At 36.2% G+C, this 13598-nt stretch overlaps 1 protein-coding gene across 1 annotated transcript; it reads left to right on the top strand.

Annotated features, from left to right (window-relative positions):
- Positions 1-6090: 6090 nt before the first annotated feature.
- LOC126823452 (epididymal secretory glutathione peroxidase) lies at positions 6091-13201 on the top strand. Its single transcript, XM_050552318.2, has 3 exons — positions 6091-6350; positions 9028-9263; positions 12209-13201. Exons 2-3 carry the CDS (start codon positions 9051-9053, stop codon positions 12530-12532), a joined length of 537 nt encoding a protein of 178 aa, XP_050408275.1. The 5' UTR covers positions 6091-6350; positions 9028-9050; the 3' UTR covers positions 12533-13201.
- Positions 13202-13598: the final 397 nt, after the last annotated feature.

Below are 13598 nucleotides of genomic sequence, written 5' to 3'. Positions count from 1 at the left end.
CAATTCTGTCAGTTTCTCACCAGACTTTCTTCTTCTTACTTTAAGTTCACTTCTGTATAACTGTGTTTGATTTCGTGGCTGAAATCGGCCCTCTAAAGCATTTAACAACTCATTAAGCTTTCATATTACATATGAAAGCTTATTGTTTCTGTTAAGATTATTATTGTTATTTTTTTTTTGTGTTTTGTCCACAAATCGGATTTCTCAGAATCTAACCATAGGATCGTTCTGAAACTTTTACCTATCCCCCCAAAAATGGGTGGTGGCTGTTGATTAAATATATTTTCAAAACGTTTTACGAATCCGAAATCACCGAATTTTACGAAGGAATGCATTTGACCTACAATGCTGTAACTTTGTGACTATTTGACCTATTTTACTAATTCTTTTTTCTTTGAGTATCTTGAAACATTTACTTCAAATCTGCAATTTCGGATTTTGGCATTTCGAAAATTGGTCGCTGTCATTTCGAACCGGAAGTTATTACCAATTTGACAACTTCTTTAATAGTTGTGCGATTTTCGTGAAATTTAGAATGTTAGTAGATCTTGCCAATGCGACTTCAATGATGTCCTTGGAAATTTTCTAAATTATCTCCCCTTGGTGAAATTAAGGATCAAAGTTTTCAAAAAAATCGTCGAAATATAGGTCAGAATGACCTAAAAAAAAAATTCGATACTAGACAAGTAATTACTGATTCGTACACAAAATATGGAGTTTGTCGATTGAACCGGAAGTGCCACCATCTTTAAACGTGAAAAATCAAAAAGGCTTTTTTGCTATTTTACTTACAGACTCGGGCGTCATATTTTCGGAATCCTGGAAGGAATGCCTAAAAATCTATCGGATCAGAATTTTGATTTCGGTCACGTGATGGTCACCATTTTGAAATGAAAATGAAAAATAGAAGCAATTTGAAGGGCCGGGACTTTGGAACACAAGAACTCTCCTTCTAATTAAGCTAGAATGTTCAAACTTGGTGTAGGCGTTCACTAGGTCAATGTCATGATTGAGTTCAAAGATGAGCATTTTTTGCCTAGGGTAAGCAGAGATAAGCAAGCTGATTTGTTGATTCTTTAGGGCACTATGACATTGGTTATAATGAATGGAGGGCGATGAAACTCTTGTCAATCGAGAGGCTAATAGCTGGCCTGTTGTGTGAAATCATTGTATCATTTTTTGAAAATGTCCGGGGTAGCCGAAAAAAGGAGATCGAAATCCAAAAAGTCGTATTTTTACGATTTGGGACATTTTTAGAGGTCGTGTAAAGTAAAATAAAACATGCATATACATATATTATTGATATTAAATATATCATATAAAAAACTAAACAATGAATCAGCTGTCATTGACAGATTTTATATTATAAGCATGGTCAGTGGAAGGTCAGCGTATTGTCTAACTTGAACTCACTGACTCCGTAACATTATTGTGGGTATGGTATAAGCTGAATTTGATTTGATGTAGCTCTGCTCATTTACAGTGGCGAATTTACGGGCTCATGGGCTCCAGCTCCCTCCTCTAGAAATTTCACAGCACCCGCATGGATTGTGGCTAATTTTGTGGCAGAATTTTATTTTTCTGGGGGAGGTATTTCTAAATGGCTCCGACACAAGTGCCTGAAATGCCATGAAATCACGTTTTCGGCCTCCAATTAAAATTTCTTAGCGGGAGAACCCCCTGACCCGACCCCCTTGCGGGGCTTCACGGTCGGTATCAGGCCCCCTCCCCACCACCATGGTTAATCCGGCGTTGATGTTCCCTCTTGTGCAGCTGCAAAAGAATGTACAAGTTCATTGCCTCATTGTCAAAGATCCCACTTTTCTACCCCAGTTCGGGTAATGAGGTCGAGCGTATATTGTATAGGGGATATTAAACAAGCAAACAGTATGGCTGATGTCTCCCGCCAAAACCCCAAAGTAAAAGATGACACATTAATTAATCGCACTTTCATATTTTTTTCAAAAGTATCGAGCAATCAAACTATACTGTAAATTTCATCACTCTCTGTCAGATAGAAATCAAGGTTATCTTGTCCCAAAGCATCGACCAATGAAATTGCCAAGCTGTAGCTCAAAATGTTCAGTCAAGACCTGATGAACATCTACACCAAGTTTAAACATTCTAGCTCAATTAAAAGCTGGGTTGTTATGTTCCAGTACTTCATTATAACCAAAGTTATCATACCCCAAAGCATCAACCAATTCAAAGTCCCGGCCAATCAAGTTGCTTTGCTTATCCTGACTAAGAGAATGCTCATTGTCGAACTTGGTCAAGGTAATATGGTCAAGGTACTAATGTAATGAAACTATACACAAAGTTTCATCAAATTGCTTATCTCTGCTTACCCATTTTAATAGTCCCCTGCCAATCGAAAAGCCCCCCGACCCACCCACTCCACTCCCGTGTAATACATTAGGTTATAATTGTGTTACAAACGTATCACAAGGAGCATTTGAATATTCTCTCTGAGGCATCTGATACCACTTGTTCCTATTATTATTTTTTTTTTTTGTGTCATTTCTACAAATCGGATTTCTCAGAATCTAATCATAGGATCAATCTGAAACTTTGACCTACCCCCCCAAAAATGGGGTGCGAATGTTGATTAAATATATTTTCAAATCGTTTTTCGAATCCGAAATCACCGAACTTTACGAAAAAATTCATTTGACCTACATTACTGTAACTTTGTAACTATTTGACCTATTTTACTAATTCTTTTTTTGAGGGGTGCCTTGAAACATTTACTTAAAATCTGCAATTTCGAATTTTCGAATTTCGAAAATTCGTCGCTGTGATTTTGAACCGGAAGTTGAGATCAATTTGAAAACTTTTTTAATAGTTGCACAATTTTCATGAAATTTAGAATGTAAGTAGATCTTATCAATGCGATTTCAAAAATATCATTAGAAATTTTCTAAATTATCTCCCCTTGATGAAATTAAGGATCAAAGTTTTCAAAAAAATCGACGAAATATAGGTCAGATTGCCTTGATTTTTTTTTCTTTACTAGCTACGACACTACTAAGTCAATTTACGGCTTCCATGAGGGGAAAAAAGTGGAATTTCGCAGTGACACCGGCACCGATTGTCCGAAAACCATGAAATTTGGACACAATATGCCAATTACCACTCTGTGACTTACTCCCATTTTGATCAGATTAAAAAAAGGAGTTTCAGCAAAAAATAAACAACCGATTTTCGGAATTTAAATTTGGTTTTAATTAATTTTGAAATTCCAAATGCAAAGGGATCTTATCGCCTCTTCCGTATGTGATTGCTATTAGTACTATACACATTATCCGTAAAAGACATTTTTTTTTAAAATGAGCGCAACACCAAAAACCGAAATCGACTATTTTTTCTTTATCATACATTAAATATTATATGCCATCGGTTAATTTTTATACGCCCACATTGAAATTGAATTTCAGCGATTTCCGATAATTACTGTCAGAGTTATGGCCCTTCATCACTTAAAAAAATTCTTGTGGATGCTCTAGAGGCCAAAGTTAATGTCCGATTGACTTTAAATTTATACACAGTGGTTAAGGTCATGAGACGAAGTAGGCGATTGATTTTCAGCGATATCTGATATTTACTGCCAGAGTTGTGGCCCCTGATCACTTCAAAATATCTTGTGGACGCTCTAGAGGCCAAAGTTAATATCCGATTGACTTTAAATTTATGCGCAGTGTTGTGGCCCCTGATCACTTCAAAATATCTTGTGGACGCTCTAGAGGCCAAAGTTAATATCCGATTGACTCTAAATTTATGGTCATGACACGAAGATGCCTACAGTATTGATTTTCAGCGATATCTGATATTTACTGCCATTTCCGATAATTACCGTGAGAGTTATTGCCCTTGATCACTTTAAAAAATCTTGTGGACGCTCTAGAAGCTAAATTCAATATCCGATTGACCTTAAATTTATACAGTGTTTAAGGTCATGAGATGAAGAAGCCAATTGATTTTCAGCGATTTCCGATTGAATCTTTTGAAAATCACACCTAACTCTAAAACTAAAGGCAAGAAACGGGCCGGTTTACATTGAAGCACAACTAATTCCTGTCCTGCGTACTCTATAAATATAATATACGGTTTTCTAAATATGCCTTGGATGGTAGCCACAAGTCGACAATTTTTGTTTTGTATTTTTCCCATTTTGTTCATAAGGTAAATGTAATTTTTCAGATACCTGATGACATTTATACTTATTGTTTCAATAGATTCTAATAACCCCCTTTGCAGTTAATATGAAAGCTTTCATATCTGCTATGCAGATCTAGTTGTAATTATATCTGTATTCACTAGGTAACGAGCTTAATATTTGCTGAGCATTTCCTTTAAGGGCACCTGCTAAATAATAGCCGCGCTCTTCCATTGTCCAGCTGTTTATTACAACACACGTTTCAAAATGTACCTCGTAGTCCATCAAAGAACCAGATCCATCAAAGGACATTGGTTGTAAGATAGGTTTTCTAAACTTGAGTCTTGTATTCAATGGAGGATTTATATCCTCTAATCTAGTCCTGGTCTCAAGGGCTCTACTTTCTTCCTTGTTAAATACCATTGGTCTGTGAGCATTGTCAAACTCCGTAGAGGGAATGCTTTCAGAAGTAACTTCAGGATTCTCAAATATCTGTCGTCTCATACGAGACTTATCATGGCTTTCTTTAGGTCTTGCACATGTACCAATTTCTGTCGGATCACCACCAATTGATCCTGCAAGTGGTAAGTTCAAACTTACGCTTAGACTATGGAGCTTCTCACCTAACTCATCGATCCGCTCCTGAGGAATTGAGTCCTTGAAGTGGATCTCTTAATCCTTTGAAAGCGGCGGAGTCAATACTGATCCAGCCTCCATGTCTAATACCACTGACTTACCTGTACTGTAGGATTATGATTTAAAGAGGTATCCCACCCCTGCCACCAAATTTCTGTAGCGCCGGTTAATATCCGACGACAGGGTTTGGGGTATAGGAACTCTGCAACCAGTGATTGATATTAGGCCAATCACGAACCTCGGGTAAAGTAAGCAAAACGCAAAGGCTCCCCTCCCGGAGACAAGGTTTGGAATTAGCCAAAAGGTAATTCTCCTCAAGTATCCCCAAGCAAAGAATAAGAGAAGGCCAAATTATAACTAATGTGTATTTAGAAACCAATAAAATTACAATGTGTATAACATGTTACTTATGATCAGATACTTTCTTAATTATATGTAGGTACGTAAGATTTATTGAGAAGGGTGTTACAACTCGCTACCCCGGTATGTTGATTCAAAACTCAAACCTTAGATCAGTTATACTGAGTAATAGCGAGAGTACCTTAAGCAATTGAAAAATACTACTTACGTAGATACAGTCCAATCACCCTACAAAACGGCAAATTATCACGTATAACTTTAGTAATAATAAACATAGCAAAATGGTAATGATTTAGGAAATATTTCAGACAAAGAATGAATATTAATAATTATAACAAATGTGAAACATACACATATTATACATATTTAAAATTAGCAAAACATACTACAGATTTTGATACTACAACAAAATATAAACGAATTAGAAATATATAAATTATCTACATAAATCATTCAATAATTGGACATGAAAAGCGTTATCTACCCTTATAAAAAACGAACGAGAAACGAAGGCCGTTTCAGTTATAAATAAAACATTTGAAAGGCACAAATTGATTGGCTATCCACAATTTGTTCTTTATTCTTCATAGAAATAATCAAAATCGTGCATAATAATTAAAAAATAATTAATAAAATGTCGCCATACCCTATACATACGTATACATGGGTGATTGTGACTGAATTTAAAATCTTTATGTAGTTATTCACTTGCCAGTCAATGTATCAAATGTCAGAATAAATTATACATTTAAATTGGACTGAAGTAGTAAAAGCTCCATAATGACGGATTTAAGCTGTAATAATGTCAACATGATGGTCTGTAGAATATTTTCAGAGTAGTTTTACACCGTGGACATTATTGATTTAATCTGTTCATATTTCTATATACTGACAAACCCACGGCCTATATTATGGACTATTCCACTAGCACTATATCAGTAAACAGCACCGGGAAGCTACACAATTCGCGATAGAACATATAGAAACACAATGAATATCAAAAAGTATGGGGGTATTCTCCCATTTCTTTTTGCAACCACCGTGTACGCTGGGACGTTTTTCTCGGTGTGTACCCCAGAGAATGGGAAAAGCGTCGGTGACATTGCTGTTGAAGATTGGGAGGGTAATGGCAATCTAAACCTGACCAGTAAGCACCCGGGACGTGTCCTTATGGTGGTTAATCTAGCCACTTTCTGAGGTAAGAAACGGGCTTACATAATCTTATTTAAAAAGAGGGTAAAATATAACTTTAAATATTAAAAAAGAAACTGCAAAAGTTTACTCTGCACATGCAATAGAATAAAACGAAATGCGATACTTAGGTGTGACTCCCACTGAAACAACAATTGGGTATTTGGTCCAAATTGATCTGGAACGATAGTTAACACAGAGAGTTTATCTGTCAGCTAATAGAATGACTGCATTATGTTATGGATGTCACTAATTTTTCTGCAAAAAGGGGGGGGGGGATACCATAAAATTGTATTTCCATGTATCCGTTTTGAAATTTGCTATTATGATTTCCACAAAGTAGTTGATTCTAATGCCGAATCTAAAAAAAAAAACCCAAAACAAGGGAATGTGAATTTCATTAGACACAACAAAATAACAAAACAATCAAAACCTAGAATATTAAAAAAAAGTTTCACAATGAACAAAGTCAGCTCTTGGCACTTTTCCAATTCTTATTCGACAAATTAATAGCAACGGAATATGTGCCATATGTACCAAACTCATGAAATAACCTGGCAGTTATCCACCTCGACTCTTTTAAAGAGATAGTGTACTTACGTTCAGATCTAAAATAAACAATCGTCCCATTTCATATTAATTTAAAAAAATATTGGTGCCATGTGATATCCCATTATATTAACTCGCTTAGAGCATTAGTCATCGAAATTGCGTCGAAAAAACTAATTTTCTAAGAATTGCCGCCGTTTTGGCCTCACTCCACTCAAATCCTGTATTTTACCACCCCCAATGGCACAACACATCTCTAAAGTCAAAAATATAAATTACCAGTATGTAATTGAGTTTGTACGAAAAAGAAAGAAGGTGTATTATTGCTTCGTTTGTCTAAACCACATGAAGATGACGATGTGAAATAGATAGAAAATAGTGTAAACTATAAATAAACATAACTTCAGTTAGAAATGGTCGCTTTGAATAATTATTGGCCCAGAATGTGTTTTAATAAAATTATTTTGTGTTGAGTACTCATGAAATTCCGGGGTTGGGGTTAAACCTTGAATCATCAAACCTCTAAAGGACCTGGTTAGCCGCCTGTGAATAGTTATAAGGATATTTTATACAACAGATTTTCAATGCATGTTACATAGTTATGAAATTAGAAGACTGACATCTGCGACACCTAACTTTGTTTTGAAAAAAAAGGAGAAAATCGAAAGTACTTATTGATTTAGACAACACGTGTTTAGAGACGTTTTTATGAAGCTATAGCCAGATCTAAATATTAAGGCCACTTGCAGATTTCGTCAAGGTCTCGAGATGTTAACAGGTTTAGGGCACGTGATTGTTGCCGAGGAATGTGGGTTAGAGCAAGGGCTAGGGTTAGGGTTAGCGCAGGCCCTGTTTACATATCGTGACCATGACGAAATCTGCAGGTGGCCTTAATATTGGTTTAACCCAATGGTTCTCAACCTTGTTTTTGCCAACGGCACACCTTGGAACATATGAAAAAATAGCGGCACACCTGGTTAAATATATATGAAAAATGTTTGAATTTTGCAAAATAAAACATGGTAAGTCAGACGGAATGCAATCGTAGACAGAGACTAGTCATGGACACATAGAATGACTCAAGCTAAATAAAGAAAAACACAGCTATGAACTATCAGTAGACACCAGTGGACACTCAATTGGGATCACTTGGTTTTTCACATTTTCTTAGTGTGCCGTTCAATTTCGTGGCACACTTAGGAAAATCTTGCGGCACACCTGTGTTCCGCGACACACTGTTTGAGAATCACTAGTCTAGCCATTTAGATATGGGGCGTTCTGCTAATAGCTTCACATTATTCTGTTGGTTTGGAATTACACCGAATATACAATGCTGAACCCTTCAATTATGATGCATGTTTGTGTTTTGTTTGGGGGGGGGGGGTGTTTTTCATAATTCTGACTTTTTCATATTTGACCGCGTTCAGTTTGTTTGCGATAATAAGGCTATAGAGTTAGCAAATCAAAGACATTATCGATCCGCTGGTTTGTATCATAATATGATGAAATTGTTGATAAAATCTTCGTAAGACCCCAGGTCGAATGTCATTGGAACCAATGAAATGTGCACAATTCCGGCCATGTCCCATTTTTGCCGATCCTAAACCGATAAATTAGTGAGACTTATTTTTCATGGTTAATACCATTATCGAATATTTGGGGGATGGGATGCATCCCGGTCATAAAACTTTAACCAACAAGGATAAGTATACCCTAAAAATGGTATATTATTTTGCTACCCCTTGAAGAATATAAAGTCCACACAAATTTAATATGGAGAAAATGTTGTTATAATGTTGACTATTTAAATACACGCCGTGAATATGAATAGGTATAAGTACTTTTTATACGACAGAATGTGGTACTGGTGGTCACATTAAAGACTTTTCTCACTGGCTTATCAGGTTCATGAACAGAGCCACGAAATCGCAAAATTGCATACTTGTCATTAAAAGGAAAGTGGTTGAACAAAGAACTGACCCATACAGTCATAACTGCTTCACCAAAATTATTTTAGAAATATTTGATGTGAAACATGACAATCTGCTATACGAATTGGAAAGTATTCACTTACATGAGGGACTAGAAAGTATACCTATATTAATGTTGTTCATTATTTTTTCTTTCAATTTCAGGGTTCACCCACCAGTATATCCAAATGAATGCAATCTTACTTCGTTTAGATGCTCTGTCTATCGTTGGCTTTCCTTGTAACCAGTTCGGCCATCAGGAACCAGCTGATAACAGCACAGAACTGTATAACGGTCTACGTTACGTCCGACCAGGCTCCGGCTACGTTCCCAGTTTTGACGTGATGAAGAAAATCGACGTAAACGGTAAAAAGGAGGCACCGCTTTATACATTTCTAAAGGTGATACTATTTTACAGATTGTGCCGCTATCGTTATCAATAACAAAAAAGCGTCGACATATTATTATTGTTATGCTCACTGCTGATATCATCTAAAAGAAGTTTTAGCGCTTTATTTCGCCGGTCAGATTCGATTGTTTGCCAAATACATTAGATTGTATATTGCTATCACCCTTTGTCATTAGCTCAATACTGGCACTATATATAATTTTAAAATGGATATGGATTGTCTATAAAGAATTGAAATGAAGAATCCTATTGATTTTCATTTTTAGATAATCACCAACAAAGTTATGTCCCTCTTTTAGTGTTACGAAATCTTGTCGGCATCATAAAAGCTCCAATTGCGATCCTATCTTTTTGGTTGTGTATCACATTGAAAGCAAGAACCCCTTTGATTTATGGTCATAACCTGGAGAGTTATTCCCATATGTTGCGAAATCTCATTAGCACTTTAGAGACGTATATTCTAATCCTGTATTGTTCTTAAAAAATTATTGAGTTGTCTATCCTATTGAAAGGAAGGAAGCCTTTTTGTTGGTTTACCACTGTCTAGCGTAGAATATGGTTGTGACGACTTACCTGCTGGTAGGCGTATGTTTTGTTGTCTGACAATCAATGTTTTATTATAAATGCATCTACGGTAGTTTTGAATACGATATTAACTAAATTAATTTGGTAGCTTGAAGTAATAATGCCTCTTTAAATCAACCTTATTTAAGAACAGCAAGAACAACGAAGTATAAAATAAACATTTCAAACTAGGTTAAAATTTAGAGCATTTTTCTAAAAAAAAAAGCATTGATAACGAAATGGTTGCCAAGAAGTTTTCAAAGCAGGCAGCTAGATATATGAGGATTTTAAAAAAGTAAAAACCAATATATGTCTCTCATGTGCCAGACACCCGCCATCACTTTTGTAGTTTAGGCGATAATTTGGAATCCACTTGGCCTCAGTTCAAGAATTTAATGATAACGTGCAGGTTAAAAAAAATAGTTCTGCTTACAAAAACATTGTATGTTCGGCATAACGACGTTATTTGTTTTCTCATGTTTGCAAAACATCCTTTATAATAAGAAATGAAATGAAATGGGGTTTAACGTCCTACTGTTTTGCTCCGAACTGGGCTAATGAAGACAGGCATACGCCATAGAGTGTGGTATGATGGAAATTTTGCCCTGACAGCGGCACTACGGCCTACTCTTATATCGAATTCCAACTGCTAAGGGATCTTTTACGTGCAGGCCGATGTGTGCACGGAACCTCGTTTTTTTGTCCCATCCGAACGACTAGACAGCTTTCCTTGTCAGCCCCTCCGCCCTGCATCACTGACAAGGGAGAACCACGCCGGAAAATCTGGATTAACTTTCTCGGCCAATGCAGGGTTCGAACACCCGACCTCCAGGCTAGCGAGCCAGCGTCTTACCCACTTAGCCACGTGATCCCCCTTTATAATAAGACACTTCGACACAACCCTATACCCAAATTAGATGTATGATCTATTTTGAATATTTCTGATTGAAATAAATGGCCCCGTATTGCCCATTGCCACTGCTTTATTTATCAACCCACAAAAATAAATTGGCTTTATGTGTTTCGTGAGCACATGATATATGATTGAAATAATGGAAACATCAAATGAAATGAGTGGGTTTTTATTATACTACATTCCATCAGAGCATAATATATCATTATCACTGACAGATTAATATCCGTTACACACTTTCTACCGCCAAATAAGAGATCAGATTATTCGCACGCGTGTAGGCTAAATAGCATAATAATGGTGAAGACGACATTCTATTTTGATACCACGATTACAACGTTGTTACATGATATTGTGATAAATCATTTTTCCTTCAATAAATTTCAAACAATCCTTGCTAGTTTTGATAATTACCTTGGATTGCCTTGCTTGCACTTTGACATAATATTAGATGGTCTTTCTCAAAGGGCCAGTCTAAGTAAAAGATATACCAACTAAAATCGTTCCCTCTTTTTGTGATTGTTTACTAAGTGAACTGCCGAATAAACGGTACGGAAATAAAATCTATGTGTTTGAGATTGCCCAATGATATTGTGATAATGGAATGTTTTGAAATTAAATATAATTTAGTAGTGTTTTAAGAGCCCAAGGATCTGAAAATTTATAGATACTGGAGTAATACAGGTCGGTAGGAACAAATTTGAATTTGTGACAGAGAAGACTGAATAAATGTAAAGATAACGTCGTGCGTGATTATTTCGCTTTTTGCTAACAATTTAAACAACTTAATAAATGTGTGGATTAGCTACCGAAACGGATGATCGACTGTATTAATTATCACTATACTTTGACGACTACATACAGTTTATGGCAATCTGTGTGGATGAATATCCCATGACTATTCACAATGTATTATAAACAATCTCAGTCCTCCCAAACTTGAGAATTAAACCCGAATGAGTCCAATGGGCCGGTTCGATGTCAGTGCTAACCCGCATGTCAGGGCCGGCGCGTTCCATATTTATATGCAGACAAGTCATCTCAGTAAAGGATATAAACCGTTTAATCCCAAATATTCTCATTTATCTCAGTCTTCGGAATTAAAGATAAATCGATCAAAATATCCCCAGTTAACTCGATACAGGCAGTTAAACGGGGCTAAATCCAATTATTCACTTTCAGTTCATTTTAGGGAAATCCAATTATTTCTCATTCATCTAAGAGTAGAGAATTTTAACTGAGCTAAATCTAAATATTTTCAAGTAATTAATCAGGATTGACTTCAAACATTCTCATTCGTCTCACTGTAGGGGGTTCAACCCGGCTTTTGGGTATACTGCCCCGTTGTGACGTGAAAACTTGAATGCAGCCAACTACTACTAGAAATTAAATTTGACTATGCATGCCTGTTAGTAATTGTAATAATCTACATTTATATATAATTTTACTTTGTTTTTCAGGAATCATGTCAGCCTCCCAGCAAGGCCTCATTTAATAAATTTGAGATGTTCTCTGACCCTATTAAGCCGCATGATATTACATGGAACTTTGAAAAGTTTCTTATTGACGACAGTGGGCGCCCTGTTTTCCGTTTCTTACCCCCAGTGGAACCAAATGACCTTGTGGATTTGATTAGAAAAATGGCGTCCGGATCAGCAACAACTGCACAATTAAAACGACAATTACTCAAAATAGACAAAATAAATAAAGACCGTGCTGCTAAAGTAGAAAAAAGAGAAGAAATAGAAGAAATAGAAGAAGAGAAAAAAGAAAATAATGCATGACTATTAGTAGCTGGAAATTTAAATATTCTATTTTTTCTGTTTTTAAATGTTATCGCCTTCGAAAATCAAAGATATTAAAATCAGGATCTGCACTTGGTTCCTATAGAAAACTGAATGTGAATTTTCGTAATATTTGCCTAAAGACAAAGATGTGTATATTGCAAATTATTCACAAGATAAATATTATTCAATTAATATTTTTTGATATTGTAAATCAAGCCAACGAATTTTCAATCTAGATCTAAGATTTTTCTAGCAACTGGGCCCAGGTCAATTTATATGATTCGGCAAAAGAATAGACCTTCATTAAAAAACAAAACAAAACAGAACAATCACTAGTTATTATACACAAGCAGGCCTAAACTCTTATCATTATCTTTGTGTTTGATAGTCATATATCCACAAATCACACTGTCAATTATTTTCTCGTTTCATATTATGATAAAACAGGACGTAAAACGGCCATCGTATTGAAATCATATCATCATCTTTATGACGTTTTTTTCATCTAAACATGTCTTATCGACCAGGGTGAAAAGCTGATAGCGACATGACGTCATAGGTTTTTGCATTCGGTCTATGGTGTCATTAGCGATGGTGATTTGGTTTAGATTTGACAAGCCGTTTTATTATCATGTTTCTAATAATAAATCTTTATTCTGTATTTAAGTTTAAAGCGTTTTCTTGTGTGTTAATATTGTTGAACAGAACTACAACCACCGTGGGGGCAGGGGCGTTTTAAGGTTTATCATGGCGGAAGCTATACTATTTTGAGGGCCCTCTTTCGCGGGGGAGGGGGGTGTCTCTGCCCCCGGCCACCTGAGGTCGAGAAATTTTGCAAACTAGAAAACATTTTGGTGCATTCTGACATATCCTCCAGTAGCAGTGTATAGACGATCGACTCGGACTCGGGGCCCCTTTCCCTTGGCCAGAGGGGCCCTTTTGTCAGACGCGGGGCCCTTTTGTCTGCCTTTAGGGCCCTCCCTAACTAGGGTACATTTTCATTTTTCTCATCGGTTTTAGCATTTTTCTCCCGTTTTATTTGTTCAATTTCTTTGATTTTTTT

The sequence above is a fragment of the Patella vulgata genome, chromosome 6 (genome assembly GCF_932274485.2).
Source record: "Patella vulgata chromosome 6, xgPatVulg1.2, whole genome shotgun sequence".
Taxonomy (NCBI): domain Eukaryota; kingdom Metazoa; phylum Mollusca; class Gastropoda; family Patellidae; genus Patella; species Patella vulgata.
Note: the sequence above shows the minus strand (reverse complement) of the source record. Positions and strands in the feature narration are given on the sequence as shown.

Excerpts from the sequence above, each read along its gene's own strand:
- LOC126823452 (XM_050552318.2), top strand. The coding sequence starts at position 9,051 with ATGAATGCAATCTTACTTCGTTTAGATGCTCTGTCTATCGTTGGCTTT. Across the intron at positions 9,264-12,208 it reads CGCTTTATACATTTCTAAAG|GAATCATGTCAGCCTCCCAG; the intron begins GTGATACTATTT and ends TTTGTTTTTCAG.